General features: G+C 39.8%; 2 protein-coding genes across 3 annotated transcripts in view; both read left to right on the top strand.

Moving 5' to 3' along the window:
• The first annotated feature begins 423 nt into the window (after positions 1-423).
• Positions 424-10,217, top strand: ro60 (Ro60, Y RNA binding protein). 2 transcript variants are annotated; one of them, XM_028593019.1, is made up of 9 exons: positions 424-548; positions 1,436-2,027; positions 2,539-2,759; positions 4,362-4,508; positions 4,606-4,743; positions 4,851-4,967; positions 7,231-7,347; positions 7,566-7,712; positions 8,763-10,217. In XM_028593019.1, the coding sequence occupies exons 2-9, from the start codon at positions 1,454-1,456 to the stop codon at positions 8,913-8,915; spliced, it is 1,614 nt and encodes a 537-aa protein (XP_028448820.1). In that variant the 5' UTR covers positions 424-548; positions 1,436-1,453; the 3' UTR covers positions 8,916-10,217. The 2 variants fall into 2 exon arrangements, with proteins under 2 accessions (XP_028448820.1, XP_028448821.1); XM_028593020.1 differs by lacking the exon at positions 424-548 and adding an exon at positions 695-802.
• Positions 10,218-12,115: 1,898 nt separating this feature from the next.
• cdc73 (cell division cycle 73, Paf1/RNA polymerase II complex component, homolog (S. cerevisiae)) overlaps positions 12,116-21,433 on the top strand; it is a 29,803-nt gene continuing 20,485 nt past the window's right edge. Inside the window, exons 1-10 of the mRNA XM_028593437.1 lie at positions 12,116-12,365; positions 13,063-13,168; positions 13,319-13,388; positions 13,629-13,691; positions 13,890-13,942; positions 14,564-14,652; positions 14,876-15,089; positions 19,441-19,539; positions 19,799-19,877; positions 20,986-21,050. Coding sequence (XP_028449238.1) covers positions 12,235-12,365; positions 13,063-13,168; positions 13,319-13,388; positions 13,629-13,691; positions 13,890-13,942; positions 14,564-14,652; positions 14,876-15,089; positions 19,441-19,539; positions 19,799-19,877; positions 20,986-21,050 — 969 coding nt within the window. The 5' untranslated portion in view covers positions 12,116-12,234. The remainder of the gene's footprint in view (positions 12,366-13,062; positions 13,169-13,318; positions 13,389-13,628; positions 13,692-13,889; positions 13,943-14,563; positions 14,653-14,875; positions 15,090-19,440; positions 19,540-19,798; positions 19,878-20,985; positions 21,051-21,433) is intronic.

Below are 21,433 nucleotides of genomic sequence, written 5' to 3'. Positions count from 1 at the left end.
AATAATTTGTGATTTATATTTCAGTTTTTTTGAAATCACATCTAAAATAAGCTCCAGAGTTCAGGTGTCTAAAAGCCTTCAGTCACTCTGCCATTAAACAGCAATGTCTTGTAAAGAGAATAGGAAAACAGTATGGTTTGTGAATATGTTTTCTTTTCTTTTATTTCAACTTGTGCCTCCTTCCATGTCCCATAGCCTACCTGGGTCTTTTCTAATTTGATTATAGAAATAGTGGTTCAAAAACTGGCAGCATCAAGAGGAGATTGAGATAGGAGTTCAAAGAGGAAGTTCCAAGGTACCAAATAGTGTGTGTGTGTGTGTGTGTGTGTGTGTGTGTGTGTGTGTGTGTGTGTGTGTGTGTGTGTGTGTGTGTGTGTGTGTGTGTGTGTGTGTGTGTGTGTGTGAGAGAGAGAGAGATGGTAGTCGGTATCCCAGCTTCCATCGCGGTACCGCCCCCGATTACTCACTTGTCGGTCAGAGGGGAGGCCTCTTTAGTTTGCATCTTGCTAAATCAAAGAAAAACTTTACCACTCCGCACATATTTTGTGGTAAGTTCATGTAGCTACATATCATGAATTTGTAGACCGATAGGTTTATTAGCAAACATCGTATATTTGCAGTGAATAATACTACACAGTTGTTAGTTCAGGTTTTCGTACCTAGGTAACGTTAACCAGCTTCCCAGGCGAGCTGCATCAAGCTTCGCCTAGCTTTCCGTTGGGAAAAAGCTGTGGGAGTTGATATCTGAGTTAGAGGGGACCGGGATGCTAACATTAACATTAGTAGCTGAGAAGCGTTAGGGGTAGGTTGGGTATTTTTGCTGCGTAACTAGCTAACGTTATATATATATTTACCATGTATATGTAACATTTTGATGGGCTAAGCTACTTGGGTTAACCATTAACTATCTTCGCATTGCCCAGACTGCCCTCCTCTTCAGGGAACGGCTAACGTTAGCTTATGTTGACAGGCTAGCTAGTTAGCAGGGTTTTCTAGCATCCTCTATTAACGGATCAGTGTGGCTTGTATCTGTCTGATGTGTATCATGTCTTCTAATCGTCTTTAAGTTATTTCTGTCAGTGCATTGAGGCAATGAGTAGTGTTGCTAGCGAAGTTAACGTTATCTTGTATTAATTGAGTCTCTCTGGTTGGCTATTGATCTCTACAGCAGTTTACTGAGGTTGCGTCTTTGCGAAGTTGCAGTGTTGCTTTCGTCTTCACACACGTATCATGAATGGAAATTTACTCTGGCATCATTCTCTTAAATCTGAGCTGTGGTTGGTACATGTAGTCCAATGATTATTTTGATCTGTGTCAGTTTGATCTGAAGTGTGCTAACCATAAAAGGGTTCTTAAATTAAGTCTTAGCCAGTCACTGTGGCAAATTAAAATAAAAGTTGGTAGAAGAATTCCCTTTCTCCACTTTCTGTTTCAGGCTTTCTGTAGTTTTACAATGGAGCCTTCGGGAAGTACTCCGAGCAACCACACCCTGAACTCAACTGGTGATGGCTGTCCCTGGGAGGTCAGTGACAAGGCCAGACTGTGCCGCTTCCTCTGCTATGGCTCGGAGGGAGACTTGTACACTGCAAGAGAGGAGGGGCATGTCAGCATGGAGAACGCCGGAGCTCTGCTGTCCCTGCTGCAGGAGAGCCGAGGTGCCGAGGTGGTGGAGGAGATAAAAAGGTTCACTCAGAATGGGAGAGCTGTCCAACTCGGTCCCTCCTTTTTTGCCTTGGCTTTGTGCTCCCAACACTCGGAGCTAAAGACCAGACAGGCAGCATTTAAAGCCCTGAAGGAAGTTTGTCAGGACCCTGCCCACCTGTTTTCTTTCATAAATAACAAGAAGGAACTGAAAGAGGGGATGAAGTGTGGTATTTGGGGACGTGCCCTGAGGAGAGCAGTGTCTGACTGGTACAATGAGCAAGATGCCATGAGTCTGGCTGCGGCTGTGACCAAGTGTAAACAGAGAGAGGGATGGTCACACCAGGACCTGCTTAGGCTCTCACACACTAAACCAGCTAATGAAGGTGAGTTAACACAGACCCATACTTATGGCTATTTACAGGCAACACAACTAAAATGTAGAAAGTTTGCTAAGCTGAACACCAATAAGCAGTATGTGTGAGCTTTAATAAAGATCTTACGGTCATCATTGGTAAGATTTCACCGAGTGTTGTAAATGCTACAAAATCATGTAATGGTGAGAGGAGGGAAAATGCCTTAAAAGTCATGATAAACAGAAAAACTCCAATAGAAAAGAGAAACAGTGGTAACATAGACACTTAACAACAAGGACAGAAGACACTACATGCTACTGGCTCACAAATGTCCAAGTTAAATGAATGACAAAATGTAAATACCAGCAGCAAAGCATGATCTTGATTTTTGTTGTAAGATTTGTTATATCTTTCCTGACCCCGTACATTTGTAAACCTGTCCTAACTAACAATCTGTATCATGTACGTTTTTACCTTATGTCATGACTAAGATGAAAAAAGACCACTTGAGTAAGACTGTAATGGTCATTTGTGTTTTCAGCAATTGCCTTGATCTGCAAATATGTAACAAAAGGATGGAAAGAAGTCCAGCTTGCTTACTCTGACAAAGAGAACTCAGAAGAGGTTGTCAAAGTGCTTTCGTATCTTGAAGTGGTGGAGAAGGTCAAGCACAGTTGTGATGAAACGGAGGTCATCAATTTAATAGAGGAACACAAACTGGAGAGGGAACAGCTGCTGACAGACCATCTGAAGTCTAAGCAGGTGAGTGGTAGGGTTGGTTACCGTTTGGATTTTTACAATTCCCATGTCGAACCGGTACTTCTAAAACGATACCGATTCTTGAAAGATTATATCAAAGAAAGGCTCTTTATAAAGTTTTTTTTTTAATTGAAAATTATTTAAATGTAACAATATATTAACGTTTTAAAGTACTTAAATATATAATAAGTAAACCTGAGTCACCTAACACACAACTACAATAATTTAACAATAAATAACAGTTACACTGTTAACAAGTAACAACAAAATAAATGTTGAGTTGGTATGCTAGTAAAACCAGCTTCAAACTTTAGCAGTTCTTTTGCAGAAAAATGACCATATTTACCTTCTCTGGCAAGATACGACACCTCTCCTTATTTATGGCATGTCCTGCATAGGAGAAAACTCTCTCAGATGGTGTCGAAGAGGCCTACATAATAAGATTCATAAACAAGACATACTGATTCCACAGTCGCTTATGTGTTGTAAGCTGTCTGCATTGACAACTCTCAAGATATCAAAGCACTTAAGAAGTGTAGCTACTACCTTTCCTACACATCTTTTTTTTTTTTGTGGATTTGGAGGTAAAATGCAATAAAAATTATATATATATTAAATAAAAAATAAGTTTAGCTAGCTGTAAGTAGGCAGGTAGCTGTTGTGTGTTTCTACACAACCTTTTAACACTATACATTCACTACTTTGCAAATAAATGTAGCTTTTTTTAATTACACTTATTTTTTACTCTAGCGCCTGTTCTGCAACTCCTAAAGGCAACAAGCAAGTTCAGTGGTTTCAGTCACAGTAAAGAGGTCGCAAACGCAGTCGGGTCAGGGGGTGCTGCAGCTCCTTTAGCTCCTGAGCTAAAGCTAACAAGCTAGCCTAGTAACCAGAACAATCAAACACAGAAACTCAACGCAAGTTACTAGAAAGGTGCAGCGGAGTGCCCAGGTAGTGCCACAAATATATAACCGTGTACCTCTCATTGTGCTCTCTCTACTTTGAAACGGGTCCATTCGCTCTGCAGGAAGTGCAAGATCCCCGGAAAATGTACTGCGCCCTAGCCGCCTCTCCAGCGTCGCCATCTGGCAACGGTCCTTTCCCACCGCCGGGTAAAACAGAGTTGTTATTGTTGTTGAAGAACACGCCAAGCCCGCCTCTTCGTCAATGGCCGGGCTAGTTGGAAAGCTCTGTCCGTTGTCTCGCTGATTTGTGGTGCTAGATATTAACGGAAAGGCACAAATCTATCGACTGCGCTTGGTTTCCTCGGCTCGGGATGGTTAATATGCTTTTATGTCCGTTTTGGTGAGCCCAGAGGGAAAATATGGCATTTAAAAGTAGCCTACATTTACGGTAGCTAGCCAACAGTAGACTACAGAGAAAGTGTGATATTTTTACATCTGTTTCGGTGCGACGGAGGTAATATATTTCAGTATATTTACCCAACCCTAGTGAGTGGTGGGTGGTTTGTGCTGGTGTGAATCTCTGACTTCAAACACTTCAGAATCAGCTGAAAAACAGCATTGCATTGTCAGGGCATTTGTCATTTGGAAATATTTTTTGTTCTCATCAACTGATAAAGGGCTATGTGTTTTTTTTCTGGAGGTATGGAGAGCTTTGTTAAAGGAAATGCCTCTCCAATCAGTGCTAAAGATCTTGGGTAAGATGACATCAAAAAAAATTCTTGAACCAGGAAGTTCAGAAACACAAGCTGTGTGTGACAGAATCCAGAGTGAGACGGCCCTGACGAAGGTAGGACCCATTGGACTGGCTAATTGATTTACGGTAGTATTTTTAATTAAACATGAGTCAAATGTCCAACTATTTATGTCTGTCTTGAAATCAACAGGCAAAGATCCACCCTTTCAACATACTTTTGTTTTCTGAAAACTACAAAAGAGGCCAAGGCTATCAGGGTAAAACAAAATGGGAACCAGTCAGCAGCATCCTCAAAGCAATGGACTCTGCCTTTTATAAGAGTTTTATGGTAGGTTCTTTTTATTTTCTAAGCTTCTCAAAGATCTTCAGAGAAGACCGCAAACAACAGCATCAGCTAACTCTTAACCTCTCGTACTGTTGCGATTCTGTCCCCAGAATGTGGAGCCTGTGGGTAAACGCTTCGTAGTGGCAGTAGACGTGAGCACATCACTAAGCAGCATTGTCCCAGGGACGTCAATCAGCACTGCTGTCGCCGCTGCAGCTATTACCATGGTAAGACAATACTAGGGCTAGATATCTACACAGTGTGTGGGCAATTGTTGTCCATTGTTTCCTCTATGTTGATTTTGCCATGGCGGCCCGCCACGGCAAAATTTCTGCCACCACGGTATCAGAAATAGGGCAGACGCACAACAGGGCTTCCACTATGTACATGTAGGGCGCACCACCGCTCCTTCAGCTATTTATGAAAAGTCATAAAGTCATAATTACACGACTCTGCAGAGCTGAGCAGAGCAGAGTCTGCTCTACTGAACTCAAGCAAACTGTCATCCGCTCTCTCTCCCCTTTAGGGTGAGCTCCTGGAACAGTGACAGGACGTCATCGCTCGCAAAGTCATGGCAACCAAATAAACAGGGCGAGTACTACTTGTCACTCAATTTTTGGAAAGTGACAAACAGCGTCGAAAGCCGCGACATGAAATCCGCATTCACGCGGATCCCGTGAAATATGACAGCTACAGTTTATTGGAAAATAGCATCGAGCACACTGAATTTGATGAATTTACGGTTTATCAGACCCCAGATGAGACAAGAAGCTAACGTTAGCAAACGCTGCGGTGACGTTAGGGCTGCAGCTGTCGATTTATTTTAGTAATCGAGTATTCTACCGATTATTCCATTGATTAATCGGATAAAAAAAAAAGAAGAAAGAAATACTTTTGTTTTATTGAAGAGCAATAATAAACAATAGTTTGGTTAAATTTTCGGAAAAAGCTACATTTTTATTGCCTACATTGCTTACCATATTATATCTAAAAAAACTAAACATATTAAGTGCATTCATTTTTTTTTTTTCAAATAATATCAACCTCAAACTAAGGCATACATTAACTTTCAGTTTCGACCTGAGACTGATCTGTATATAGGCCTATATGTAAAATATTAGTTATACTAAACCTATTTTCATTTATATATTTGATTACAATGCTAAACAGCTCTGTTACACTTATGCTAGTAGATCGTTGATCAGCTGTTTCTCCGTGGAGAGAGAGAGAAAGTGGTGCGCAACAATCGGCTGTTTTTCCGAAGGGATAGACAACGCGTCAGCTCTTTCGATCAAATTGTGGTCACCACTAACTATTTTCTTGTCTTTTGTTTTTGGTAGTTGTGTTTGGTGTAGTTTCATCGTCCATACGATTCTGTTATTTACTTTTGTCGGGTCCGCTTCGTGGAATGGAGGATTAAGTTATGTTTTCTGTTGAGATGCTGAAGCACTGACGTCGTGCTATTATTGTGGTAAGATTGTTCGATTTTGCAGTAGACATACTGTACAGAGTTTTAGTTTTAAATACGTTTGAACTGATTCGAAACTTTGGACACTTTGTGTAGCTTTCTCCAGCCTGTCTCTTCTCTTAGCCGCACGCTATTTACGCTCTAGCATGTGTCGCCAGCAGCCGCAGACTGAGCAGCGTCTGGTGTGCGACAGTAATAATGATCTGTTCGTCAGCATACAACGTTGGTAACATTGATTTAACGAAGCTTCGAGGCAAGTCCTTTTGCGTCGAGGATTTTTTGTAATCGAATTATTCGAGTTATTCAAGGAATCGTTTCAGCCCTAGGTGACGGTCCCTCTGCCTCTGACTCCCCGCTGCAGGAGACGCTGTATTCCTCTGACACGCTGTATTAACGTTACTGTTTTAAAACCGTTTTCCAGGTTACTGTGGGTGCATACCGCTCAAAACCAACATGAAAAAACGTAGTAATGTTCACTCAGCATTTTGTTTTGATTCAACGTCACCGCTCATTTTACACAGCGTTAGACTGTGGGTAAAATGAGCGGTGACGTAAAATCACCAGTTTCAGGTAACGGCACCCTACGGTGCTGGATGGTTTCAAGGTAACGGTCAGTAGCTTACGTTAGCCGATAAGCCCGTTGACAGGTAATGTTACTTTTTGACGTTCAACACCCCCTTCCCCCGCTGCTGAAAAAAAAATTCTAGAGGAAACACTGTTGTCCCAGTTGGAACAGCTGTAACTGTAATCAGGGCTCAGGCCGTCCCATCTTTTAGGGAAGCCTGGGTCAAGGAATTGGTCTGCTGACACATACTATGGATTCCTACAAAATTCTTTCAACAGTATGATTATCTTAGCTCACAGGCCCTCCGGGAGTTATTAGCTGAGAGATGTGCCAAATGTAAAATGTGAGAGTACTTTTAGCATGTCTAGTTATTTTGTTTGGTAGCATTGTGTGTGTCGCATATGTCTGAGAGAGTTTTGGTAATTGTGATGTCCTGCTTTTCTTTTGGCTGGCACAGATTTTTGCAAGGACAGAGGCAGACACACATGTGCTGGCCTACTCTGAAGGAGCTTTGGTTCCATGCTCTGTCTCTGCGGACATGAATCTCACACAAGCAACATTTGAACTGGTTAAGGTAAGTCACAGTTTCAAAGAATAAGAAATGAATTACAGCTACTGATCACTCAGGATACTGAAATCTCTGATTTCAGACTACATTCTGTTACAAATTGTACAACATACGTATATTGGTCACTCCAATAGCAAACAAGCATTGTGTTCATATTGACTTCACTGAATATATCTTGATCGGGAGTTCTGTTTCTGACCTTTCCACCATACTGTATGTTCCAGATACCAGGTGGCAGCACAGACTGCACCCTTCCCATCACATGGGCCACAGAAAATGGGAAAGCTGTAGATGTGTTCATCATTCTGACCAACAACCCATTGTGGACGTTCACTGCCAGCCCAGTGGAGTCTCTGAAGAAGCACAGACAAGTACATTTATTCATACATGTCTGCTTGGGGAGTGGATTTTATGTCCTCTGGGATAAAGATTGTTTTAGAAAACAGGCTTACATAAACACCAGGTAAAATTAATTTGCAATTTGATGGGTGCAGACTTAATCAGACAAATGGGATGAGGTTCCTTTTCACATTTATATTAATGCTGATCAATTTCCAGAATGACATGACATTTGAAAAGTACAGTTTATTTCTTATTCTTTATTTATAAAGGACAACACACATTAATCAACATTTCTGTAAATGTGCCAGTGTTAGCCAGCCGGTTAATTTTCAACTGTAGTCCTTTGGCCAGATGATTTTAGACCAGAGCAGCAGGAAGCAGCAAGACATTAGTACAGGTTAAACTATACAGACCAAAGTCAACAAGACACCATACAGACCACTAAAACAACAGCTTTCTCAGTTAGCCATGCAGAGATACAGGAAGCATCAAAACATTAGCATAGCTACACATCAAACCGTATCCACGTTCAGTATAAGAAGCCATGCAAGCATCAGAACACAGCCAATCAACATAGACCTAAGCCATCTTCTAGCACCGTTCAACCATGCAAAGCAGTATTAAGCAATAATGAAAAGATGAAATAGGCTACATCACTCGTGAGGGATGCGTTAATATAGCACAGGTTAATAAGAAGGTGAAATAGTTAAAATACAAATTAATTATTCATACATACCCAAGAAATGCAGGGCGAGCTAAATTTGATAACGGGCAAGATATCAAAACATGAAATATGTTAGCAGCAGGTCAGCAGTAATAACAACAATAATATAAAAAATACTAGGAGATTAAAAATGTTCACAAGTCTGACTATCTACTACTATTTCATAAAATTGTGTTGTTAGAAAGTTGAGTGCTAGGAGACGCGCAATTTTCTGTAATTGTTTAACACTTACTGAATTAAACTGTCATTTTCGCCCTTTTAATAATAATGTCTTTAACAAAAAAAAGAAAGTAACATTTTGAGACCAAAAACCAAAACGATAAAAATAAAAAGATCATGTGTATTTTCTCAACAGAAATCCGGGGCCAATTCCAAATTGGTGATGTGTGGGCTGACTTCCATTGGACACGCCATTGCAGACACAGAAGACAGGCGTTTACTGAGCATTTGTGGCTTCGACCTTGGAGCTTTGACCGTCATTCGTGACCTGGCCCAGGATCTGATCTGATAAGGAATTTGGGGTTGTCTCTAAATCGTGTTGTTGGAGCACAAAAAGGAAGGCACAAAGTGTACCAACTTGGCTCACTTAGCATGTAGAGTGCCCTAAAAATCCAAAAGATTTTGGCAATTACAATTCCTAATTCTCTTTTTGTGTTTTGTCGCTTACAAATCAATAGACAAATTGTCCAGCGGGCTGGACAACACTCAGCAAATTTTATGTGCATATTTTTTTTTTCAGAAATTTGAAAAGGAATTGATAAGATATGATATGTCATTGCATATCATACTGTCAAGAGTGTAAGTGCAAACAGCACTCTGTATGTTAAGTGCTTTGATGGTTTTTGGTGAGACACTAACCCATTGAACAATAAATTCCACTCATTTATAGCTAGATGTTGGTAGATTAAATAAGAGGAACAGTGTAAGAGTCAGAATGTTTGAGGCTTAGTGCAACTGTAGGTTTATTTTAAGGCGATTCACTGTTTCTAGTATGTATGTATGTATGGTATGATTTGAGCAGGTTTGATATGATGGTAGAGGCATTTTAAATTTGAAAGCCTGTCCCTCCGTATTATGTAGCATCATTATAAATAATTACGGTGTACTGTAAAAGAGAGGAGTTGAAAACTAAAGCACTACAAGTTGAAACATTCTATTGACTTATTTGGTCAGAAAATGTTTTTTTTTTTTTTATAAAGTAATATACATGTCTAGAATTCAATTTACACAACTCTTGCCTTTAGTCTAGGTACAATTTGTAGTTATATTAACATTGGTTTTCCCTTAAGACAATTTTTCTTTCAAAACAGAATTTTCTGTTCTGCTCTTGTCCAATTTATCCTTTAAAGCAATGGTTCTCAAACGTTTTACACCGCGTACCACTTCAGAAAATATTAGGCTCTCTAAGTACCACCATCATGGCCCACATTAAAATAGAGTAGCATACGCTTACCCTACAATATTTATTGTTGACAGCCACAACCACGCTGTACTTCCTCTGTATCGCTTCAACTGAATCCAAATTTGAGGCGACTTGGGTCATATTTTCTTACTGTTTTGCATAATTTGCTACTAGCAGGCGCTGTGGAGACTTCACTGCAGCTGCTTAAGTAGCGGCAGTAAGTAAAAATATTACAATTAAACAAACACTTATTTTTTTTTTATATTTAAGTATTATTATCAAGTCAACTGTGCCGGACATACGGAGCAATTGAAAATACGTTTCTCTCCGACCCACGGTGCAATAAAGACGTTTATCGGTGTTTTTTGCCCCCAAGGCACCGTTGGGAGGCACTGGTTAAGGTTAGGGTTAGGTGCCTTGAAGGCAGTGGTTGCAGCGCTGCCTGGAAGGAGCAGTTGGGGGCAAAAAACACCATCAAGCATAGAAATACTACAACAATTCCAATAATAATTTGCACTAAAAAGAAGTAATATTTATAATTAAAAAAGCTAAGTAATATGTACAATAATACATTCTAAATAGTGCAAATTATTATTGGAAATGTAGTATTTCTATGGTATTATGTTTTTAAATTTATTAATTAAATCTTTTTTAAATGATATCAGAGATTCCATCCGTGTACCACTAGAGGGAGCTTGTGTACCACCAGTGGTACTTGTACCATGTTTGAGAACCAGTGTTATAAAGAATACCCTAGGTGCTCTTAAATGTGATGATACATTTTTGGGGGGATTATATGGGATTTTCCTTTGTGACACAATAATGCCAAGGTTAGGGATTGTAAATCAGTTGACTGTAAATTGGAGAAATCTCATATTTTATTATGAATTCTATGCTATTCAATGGGACTGAATATCCTAGCACAGTAATAGTTCTGTACTTTTTATTTAAGAATGTTCATTATGCAAAAACTAGTCTATATCCACAAAGTTCCACTTCCGGGATTGCTCCGGTGCCGTAGGAAATTCCAGCGGATGCATGTCTTTTCACCATGTCTGTTTCCTACCGCATTCTTTGTGTTTCAGTTTTAAACTCCGGTGGATTTATGAGGACTATGATTAACTGCACAAAAGATCTCTGCAGGGTAAATCCAGACAGCTAGCTAGACTATCTGTCCACCCTGAGGTTTCTCTCACACGTGTAAAACTACTTTTGAAAGTACACGTTCCACCAAAACAAATTCCTTCCTGAGGCCTTTTTGCAGCGTGCTCTGTGCGGAGCTTGGCGCCACCCATGATGTTTGTGATTGGTTTAAAGAAATGCCAATAAACCAGAGCACATTTTTCTTCCATCCCGGAATTCTGTGTGGACTCGCCAGACCCTCCTTTGCAGCGCTTGTGGAGGAAGGTCTGGCAAAGCAAGACTATGCAAAAACTAACATAACTATTACTTTCCTGGAATAAAATCAATTCAATGTAATTTTGTAAAACATGTCACTGTAGAGATTTAAAGTGCAATGCTTTATATTTATTCAAACAAAGAATAAACCCGCTGCTTACAGTGTTTTAGCATTTGGGGCCAAACCATTTTGGGGACATGCAAGCAAACCACTACAGTGGTGCTTCTTGTTTTAGTCAAAGGTACAGTAATTGTAATTACTGACCACATTCATATAACTTGTTAATTCATTCAACTCATTAATTAACTCTATATGAAGAGGAATACATATCTGACCATGTTACTGTGAAGGATCTTTGTCCACATGCTGATAATGTCATTTTCAATGGTAAGACAATGTCCACCGTTTGGCCAAAGGTAAAAAAAGCTATAAAACTAAAATATTAGTATTATATGATCGTTTGAAGTCTGGCACAAGAGATAGTTATTATGATGTATGGTAGTTCACAAGTCTTTTACCACCATGACTAACTTCCTTTGCCTCATATTGTTTGTTGCATCCATTGTGTTTTAACATGTAAGTACTTATTATAGTGGCAATGTAATCCCCTAATAAACACTTTGCTGCTCCTCAAATGTTGTGCTTGGCTGTCCATGTGACAAATAACCATCAAATAACTGTCTGACTTCCTGGAAGTCAACAATACGTCCTAGTGGCTACATAATATGGATTTGTGATATATAACTGTGACCAAAGTGCCCATAACTGTGAAAGTGTCAGAGCAAGGCACTGGGACTCTACCAGTGCTGACAAACCAACTAATTAAAATGAAGAATTACGTTTATCTACATCGGATATTTAATTCGACCTGGCAAACAAGGGAAAAAATGTGTCCACTGCCAGCTCTGACAATTCTGTATCCAAGGGAAATTGGCCTCGAAAAAGTTAGATTCAGATCAGGCAACCTACGAGGCCACATGATGTTAACTGGGGGCCTTGCAAACACACTACATCAGACAAGTGAAGATGGCGGATGTGTTGAGTGTTCTTCGCCAGTATAACATTCAGAAAAAAGAAATCGTCGCTAAAGGAGATGAAGTTATATTTGGGGAGTTCTCCTGGCCGAAAAATGTCAAGACCAACTACATAATCTGGGGGTACGTTAGTGCTAAAATATCTATAAATCGCCTCTGAAGGCCCGCTGCTGAAGCTCATCGGTGCCTTGTGGTGCTAGTAACGGCGGAAGGCTCTCTAGCTAGCTAGCTAGATGCTAAGATGCTAACCCAACTCCTCTCCTCGCTGTTGTACTTAGAACTTTAGGCACTATTTGGTTACTATGGCATGATACTTAAGTATTTTGCCCTAGACCACGTGACTCTTTGCTAGCTTCTATGCGTGTCAATTGATATTTTTCAAATTTTGAATGTCTTGAAAGATGTAGCCAGCTACAGCTAAACTTGCAGTTGTGATGTGATGCTAACTAATTAGCGACGTTAGCTATCGTTGAGTTGTGTTCCCATGGAGTCAGGGGTCCGGTGTACCAAGTGGAAAGACTTCTGTTTTAAGTATCAGTTATGACTATAAGCGCTTGTTTGCCGTGCCAAAAGCAAACTTTGCTCATGTAACACAGACCATTAGGTTGCTGTAAGGATTAGTAGGTTAGCTAACCGGATAACTGTTGAAAGTAGTTCTGTGTTAATTTGATTTCAGAACTGATGTTTCGTTACTTTAAACAAGTAACTCTACTACTATATTTTCTATATACCTATACTTATGCACTTAAGATTAACTTAAATGTGCACTTGAGGTTTGAGTGATTTTTCTGTTTTTCTTTGCTTGTGTTTCTACCTTCAGTACTGGTAAAGAGGGCCAGCCCAAAGAGTACTATACTTTGGACTCTATCTTGTTCTTGCTCAACAATGTGCATCTCCCGCATCCATCCTATGTCCGAAGAGCTGCAGTAAGTGCTCTTGAATAACTTTCAAAGTGCCTCAACCTGTCAGTGCCAGTATTATTTTGGGTACCATCCAGTATTTCAGCCTATTTTTGTCTCGTATGCAGAATATTTTCAGAAATGCTTTGGGGTGACGTGATTGTATGTTGTTTATAGACAGAGAACATCCCTGTTGTCAGGCGACCTGATCGAAAAGGCTTGCTGTCATATCTCAATGGCGAGAGTTGTAAGTAATGTTAACACTTCTGAGATCTATTGCGATTGTACACTGTGTTTCTATTGTGCGCAGAATGTTAAGAATATGTTGGTGTGTCCTTTTAATATTTTTATACTGTCCTGATTTCTTAATGGTTTTGATTGATTAAAACAATGACAGCTTTTATGGATTAAGCCCTACCAGGATGAGACGAGCTGTAGTTGATCAGCTCGTCTTATTAATGCAGTTTCTAATTATGTCTTCTCACAGCTACATCAACAAGTATTGACAGAAGTGCACCTATAGAAATAGGTTTGCAAAGGCCAACACAAGGTAAGTTCACATCATATTTGTTGCATGAAGTTTGAAGAGCTAATGCCACCTGCAGTAATAATTGATTTTTGAATAATTTTTGTTATATAAACGTTGACTACAATTTAATAAAGTGTATCTTGCGGCTATCTTTTATCTGCTATGAAACCAAATTGACTTTGTGCAGTGAAATAATACCATTCTGCTTTTTTTTTTTAGTCAAAAGAGCAGCAGACGAGGTATCTTCTGAAGCCAAAAAACCAAGGATTGAGGTAAAATGGACATGAAATATCTTCCACTTACAGTTGCTTAGTATAAACACTATACTTAAATCAGTGCTGCTCTGGAGCATTTACTGCCTTATCTCTATTCCATGAGCAGGAACAGTTCCAGTACATAGAGAAGCTATTACTGACGTGTGATGTTTTGTTGATTATTGGTAACAGCTGAATAATCAATAAGTTCCACTATAGCGAACCAATACAAATGTAGTTGGGGAACTCTTGTCCTAAAAGGGTTTTAACCACATTGAAATTGAATTAGACCAACATATTTGCAACAATGTAAAAGAACAGAACTAGTTTATCTAAGATGGCCTTTTAAGTTTTTATTAAAGCCAATTTAATAAGCATGGCTTAAATAATTTTACATCTCCAAGGATTTTTGCTTATTGAAACATTTAAGTGTTCCATCAATCAGTATATATTTAGCCAAAATAAAACCGTCTGTTTGTAAATTTAGTTATGAATGAAATGCATTTTGTTGCATTTAAAAAAAAAAAAAAAAAAATGTAATTGTTGTGTTGCTGATCTGGTAAATCATAGGCATCAGATATTATATTTTGTTTCATTCTGTAGTTTGTTAATAGTGTGTACACTGTATTCCTTTTTAAGGATGAGGAGCGAGTGCGTCTGGATAAGGAGCGGCTGGCTGCCCGTCTGGAGGGCCACAAAGAGGGCATCGTGCAGACTGACCAGATCAGGTATAATTGATTTTCCCCAGCTGCATTTATATATAATGTGTTTTCTATATATGGATCAATACTCTCTCCAATGTCGATTATTTCACCACTGAGATTAGTTGTGATTTTTATTCAACCATGTCAGTATTAACTGATCAATGTTAATCAGATTGGTGGATGTCACCATAACAGTTCCTCGAAACAGTGAGCCGTTCAAATGATCCTAACTTCTCTCCTCCTCCAGATCACTGTCTGAGGCCATGTCTGTGGAGAAAATTGCGGCCATCAAAGCCAAGATTATGGCCAAAAAACGTTCCACCATCAAAACGGATCTGGATGATGACATAACCCTGAAGCAGAGAAGCTTTGTGGATGCTGAGGTGGATGTCACCAGAGATATTGTCAGCAGAGAGAGGGTCTGGAGGACCAGGACAACTATTCTCCAGAGCACTGGAAAGGTCAGAGTCCACTTCAAGCTAATGATATCTAATGTCTCTCCCAACAGCATTTCCCAAAATGTCAGACCGTTCAGTGTTTCCCACAGATTAGTAAGCAATTTGTGGCGGGGGGTGTGTCGGTCGGTGTCGGTGTCGCCCCATGTTGCCCTGTGTCAGCCGGGGGGACAGAGACGTACAGACTTTTTCGTAACAACACGCTGTTGGATGCTGTCCTCCTCTCCTACTTCAATGCCTAACATATGTATCTCTCTCTCCACTCTCTCTCGTCTTTCACTGGTTGGAGACTGAAAATTAACAAATTAATATCATAACTAATTACACTGGTCGGAATGTTAAACTCTGTTTTAGACTGATATCTCCGGTTCAGGCTGCTCCTCATCCTCAACACGTGCCTTTTTCAGTCGCGGAAAATACTTTTCAATACTCATCTGGATTGAAGCAGCAAACATTCAGTGTAAGAGAAAAAAATGACAAAGTTATTTATAATACGTTTATTTGATTCACAGCTGCTACATAGTGTTTTGACCTCGACAACCCAACTGCATTTTACTGCAAACTTGTGAGTAGTTAACTTTCTAAAGCTGGTGCAATCGCTTGTTTGCTAAGAGTCTGGTTGGGACTCCAACATTAACACACTGACACATTGTATTCAGAATATAAAATATTTTTATAGCACTTTTTAATGTGTGATTGTGTAAAGGTGTTCACGAGATAGATACCAACCTTTCGTCAACTTGTGAATCTCGCCAGTCGTCTTCTGTGTGTGTGTGTGTGTGTGTGTGTGTGTGTGTGTGTGTGTGTGGCAAGTGACAGAGAGATGGAGGATAGCAGGGAAAGGAAATGCAGCTGAACTTGTTTTAAATAGCGTTAATAAAAAAAAATTAATAACGAAACGCAATGTGCAGCGGCCGGTGTTGATAGTGCGCCACACATTAGTCTATGTGTGGGAAACACTGCCATTCCTTGAAATACACCTGTGTCAGATTAGCATGTGAATTTGGGGATTTTCTTTTATTTTTAACTGCATATTGGCTTAATATTGGACCTAGATTTCAGTCCTGACATGGTCATTAAACAGTTTGTAAATGAGGTTTAATGAACATGCAAAGATTACACACAACATTTTATGTCTGGAAAGCATTGCTGCACTGACCTCTGTGGGATGAAAGTGTCTACTTTGTTGCTCTTCCAATCACCATTGGTTTGTTCTAGGTCTAAAGGGGTTTTTGAATACTTTAGTTCATACCCAGGGTTGTCATTCAATCATTTGGGGGTGAGAGGCTTTACTGTAAGAACATTTCCAACCAACAATTTAACATTAAGCCATGTACATTACAAGGTATATAATAGGACTGGGCAATATGTTGGTATTATATCTATTGTGATATGAGACTAGATTTCTTAACTCGAGACCGCTTTACATACCTGAGTTTGAAAGCAGCTGTCCTATTTTACCAAACCTGCTGAACTCTTTGGGACAATGACCTTGGATGTGGGGGGGAATACTTCTAGACAACCCAACTGTGTAAATACCTTGAGTGTGTAGCAAGGGGAATGTCTCAACCACTAGATGGCAGCAATAGAATAATTTTCATCCAGTGTGTATTTACATCAAAAATATGATAATTTTTTTTCTGGCCCACTGAGGTACTTTGATATGCTCATCTCAAAGCCATTATAATGTTAATTGAATGCTTAGAGAAGCTACTCTGGCGATTTCCTAATCTAATGTCCATACCGAGATGGCTAGATTTAAAAACCTCTTCCTCTCTGTTTTGGGCTTTCATTCTTTTAAGATGGGCATTTTTCTAAAAGTGTGCTTGTTGAAACAACTGTGCAAAGGATAACTTTATAAATAACTTTGTTGTGTTATGTCTCACTGCCATGGAACATGAGGCCTATCCAAATTCCTGATTTTTGTACCTCATCGGCTCCCAATCATATAATAGTTTACATAGTAGCAAATAGGATGTGGGTGGGTAAAATAATACATAATCGGTGAGGAAAATATGAATTGCATTCTCTAAAATGTGAACATAGCACAGAGCAGCAGCAGCATTTGTAAGTGAGTTTAGTGGGAGAGACGCTCGAGCAAAAGCAGCATAACTACATACATACTGAAAGCAGCCTCTCTAATCATTAAAATCGTTAAAGAAAACAATACATCAATGCAACACATAATTTAAAAAGCAACATGGACTGGTAGAGGGGGAGTGAAATGTACAGTACATGCGGGTAGGGCTGGGTATCGTTCAGAATCTTTCGATCCGGTGCCGATTTCGATACCTCAGTTTCGATACCGATTACTAACGATACTTTTTTCGATACCATGTTTTAATATTCATTTCAACATCAACAAAAATACATTAAATACAGCTTTAATTTTCCACCTTAATTGTGAATCAAAACCGTTATCAAAATTAAAAAATTCTGGTAAAACTGCTCACTCAGAGTAACATTATTAAAAGTGCCTTGCAAGCTCAGCCTGTCAGTCAGTCATCAGGGCAGAGAAACCACCGTTGTGGCTGCTATGAGGAAGTGTAACATCAACAGCACCTGCTGCGTGAAGTTATGAAAAACATGTTATTGTGGCTGCTTGTCCAGTAGGCCTAAGAGGAAGTGTAACGTCAACAGCACCGCGATCGCTTTCGGCTCACCATTAATATCACATCGCAGCAAACGCTGTAAGAAGTTTTAAAAAACAGTTACCACACTTGAGACCAACCGTGACTCTCTGTGACTTTAACAAAACTGCAAACATTTTACTCCGTCCGCGTGTGTGTGTTGGTCGGAGCGCCGATCTGTGTCAATATGCAGAGAGGACAGATAAGCTTGCGCTTATGTGCTTATATGCTTTTGGAACCAAAATTTTGGCACCGAAAGAATTTTTCGATACCATAAGTATTGACGTTCGGTACCCAGCCCTACATGCAAGTAGGCCTGTCACGATAACAAATTTTCCTTGACGCTAAATTGTCCCAGAAATTATTGCGATAAACAATAATATTGTCATTTTCATCTAATATAATGATAATGGCATAATAGTGCAGCTACACCTTTTCAAAGATCAATACACTTTTATTTCTAAAGAATATTTACCACTGGAACTGGAAGACATTTGAAATATCCACAATATGTCTTTGATCTCCTTTTTATGTCGTCTTTCACGCTGTTGTACAGTTGTGGAACTGCCGTTTGTGATACGTATGTTCTCCCAGGCAATTCGTACTGGCTGTCAAATGTTTGCAGCATTCGTTGAGTGTTTGTGCGATAGACTACAGACTCTGTACTACATTTAACAATTATTTATTAACACTAAATATTACATTTAAATAATATATAATTAATAAATTATATCTATCTATATCTATGTGACTATCTGTTTTTTCAGTCTTCATTTTGGCGAAGGTGCGGCTACTTTCTTCTGCTCCTCTGCTGTCTGCAAGTCGGAGCTTCGCGAGGGCGGGCTGACACACACACACGCACACACACAAACACTGGCGCACGAACCAGACGCCAACCACCACGTCGCTGCTGTTTACTGATAGCTATCGTTTACCTCAGGCTAATTAATTAGCTAGTAAGTAGTGATTTTTGGCAGCCAGCCTTCCAAAAGAAAGCACAATGAGTCCGGGAGCCTCTGACACACTGACAGCGGACAGCTGTAGGCTACTACCGTTAATGTTCTGTACATTGTCGGAGACATGCGGCCACTTTCCTGAAACTGCTTGCGAAACTGACAAGTCCACAGCGGTGTGTATGTCCGAGCCGGTCTCCACCACCTGCAGGTTGTCAGCTGTGTGGTTTGGAATGAAAGGGAGAAAAAAGGACGCAGAGTAACACGGCCAATATCGCTCCTATACTTTTTTTTTTTTTTCTTTTTCTTTTACGGCGTCTTAACTGCAAAGTGCTGCGGGAAACCCTGCTCCAACTTTCTCGGGCTCTCTGTCTCTGCCAGGAGTCCCGCCTCCACACACAAAGACCATGCGACTGACAAGAGGGTTCACTCCTCGTTGCGCTAAGGAACAGAGAGTGGTCCTCCAGTCTCTTTGGTAGAGAGAGAGAGAGAGAGAGAGAAACAAACAAACAGACAAACAAACGGAAATTATCGCGGCCGGAAAAAATTATCGAGCTAATTATTTATTTATTGTGTGATTTATTGACTATCGTGACAGGCCTACATGCGGGTGGGTCTCTAAATCGGAACAAAATAAGCCTTTCAGGTTGGGACCCTGAAACTTTGAATGTATTTCACTCTTGTTCACCAAATAATAGGAAAAGCAATCATTTTTGCAAGGGTGTTGAACCCCTCATAATTGTATTGCTGTATAACTGTATTGCTCCTCTGCAGAATTTCTCCAAGAACATCTTCGCCATCCTGCAGTCAGTGAAAGCCAGAGAAGAAGGGCGAGCACCAGAGCAGAGACCAGCACAGAACACTACTCAAGTGGTAAGAACGACATTCTGGGTACATTATATGTGCGTTATATATTCCAGTTTCTTCAACTTTTTGTGTGCGTGTGAGATAATAGGGCATGACTTGGATAAACCAGTCAATTGCCACTTTTCCTTACACGTTCCTTTTTTCGCAAATGAATCAAGCTTGAAATTAACTGGAAGGTTGGAACAGCGGCAAGTCTATAAATGAGGGTTTTGACAGTACTGACAGTTATGTAAAGTAATGAATTGTTTGGGTTTCTTGTTTCCAGGACCCGTCCCTAAGGAACAAGCAGCCTGTCCCAGCTGCCTACAACAGATACGATCAGGAGCGGTTCAAAGGAAAAGAGGGTGAGTTTAATTTGTGCTTCTGTAGCTAATTTTAGTCTTGAACATTAAAGGTGTATGTGTGTGCATTGCCATCTTATGGACATAATGTGCAAAAATAGTTATTCCAATCATTCAAACCTATGTGTTTTTTAAAAGGAACTTTCAAATGGCCAGTTTTAATCAGATGAGATGAAAAATTAGAGCCTCCTGTGTGTCGTTTGTTAGCTTTCCTTACTGTTTTGAAGCTGAACAGCCAATCAGATGGATTGGCTATATAGCCGATGCCGATTCAACGTGTTGAATCCAACATGTTCAATTGGCCCAAAAAAAAAAAAAAAGAGAGGCAGACGAAGGCTGACACGTTGCGAGGGTGCAGGGACACAACGCAAAAACTAGGGCAACGGCTGACAATCTCTTTGGGGTGTCAGGGCCTTAAATAGCTGGTCCACATAATGGTCAGCTCACCTTAAGTTATTGAGCCTGTGCTAATGTTGTCACTAGCTTTGTGGCTAACTGCCTTTACTAACTACTTTCTTTAACCAGTAGGAAGCAAGCAAGCAAGACAGAGGAACTTGCATGTCATTCTCTGTCTTTTAATCTATTATTAGTCGAATTTGACTTTTAGTTCCTCAGTCTCCTTAATATCTGGGACAATTTTGTAGAAAAATACTAATAGTTGAGTGTGTTTCAGTTGCATATGTCACTGATGTTCTACTGACCAATTAAAGATGTCAGGACACTGTGCTCCACTGACAGATGCCTCTATCTTTGTGGTAACTAGGACATCAGGGAATACTGTAAATACCAGCCATCTAAGGCACAGCGTCTAACGCAGTTGCACAGCTGCTTTCATACTGACCTCAAAGCGTCAGCTCTAAGTGCAACAGTGATTATCCTTTTTTGCACTACATTTGTAACCGGGATTCTACTTTTCAGAAAATGCATACAATAGGGATGACATACAAATAAAATTTGGTAGAGATAAGGTTGAAAATTTGTTTTAAGTGTAGGAATTGAAAAATGCAAACTTGTTACAGAGTATTTGGCCATTATATATTATACACTTGCTTTTGAAAATAACCCATTTTGTTCTGCCAGTAATCAGAAACTCTTTGTGTTGTTTTCTTAGAAACGGAGGGTTTCAAGATCGATACCATGGGCACCTACCACGGCATGACCCTGAAGTCAGTGACGGTAAGATAGACAAAACTCTGCTGATAGTTTTGGAATGTAAATTTCACTTTGGGCACATCCAGTAAATATCAGTTCAAAATTATTGGTGTAGAGCAGCTGCTAAAGAAAGCCTCAATGTGACCTCTTTGATAATGACTTCTGTGGATTTTAGGCAGTAAATACAAAATTGTGTTAGGAATAAAATAGAGTAAACAATCTATGTAAAAAAATATATTGCTGGTCTTTCTAATTCTATTTTGGTATCTTAAAGAGATTAAGATGCCAAGTGAGGAAATGCCCATTTCAGCAACTGTCGGGTTGAGACAGAAAGTGCCCCAAAGCATGCCTGCTTCCCTTCGGCACCCATGTTAACCATAGACTGTACATAAATATGATGTTAACCA

Source organism: Perca flavescens, chromosome 12 (assembly GCF_004354835.1).
Source record: "Perca flavescens isolate YP-PL-M2 chromosome 12, PFLA_1.0, whole genome shotgun sequence".
NCBI lineage: Eukaryota > Metazoa > Chordata > Actinopteri > Perciformes > Percidae > Perca > Perca flavescens.
The sequence above is the reverse complement of the archived record's forward strand: the minus strand, read 5'-3'. Positions and strand labels throughout refer to the sequence as shown.

Bases quoted from the DNA above. Each gene is read 5' to 3' on its own strand.
- ro60 (XM_028593019.1), top strand. From the start codon at position 1,454: ATGGAGCCTTCGGGAAGTACTCCGAGCAACCACACCCTGAACTCAACT. The intron at 2,760-4,361 runs GTGAGTGGTAGG...TTTTTTCTGGAG, and splicing joins ACCATCTGAAGTCTAAGCAG to GTATGGAGAGCTTTGTTAAA. The intron at 4,744-4,850 runs GTAGGTTCTTTT...TTCTGTCCCCAG, and splicing joins CCTTTTATAAGAGTTTTATG to AATGTGGAGCCTGTGGGTAA.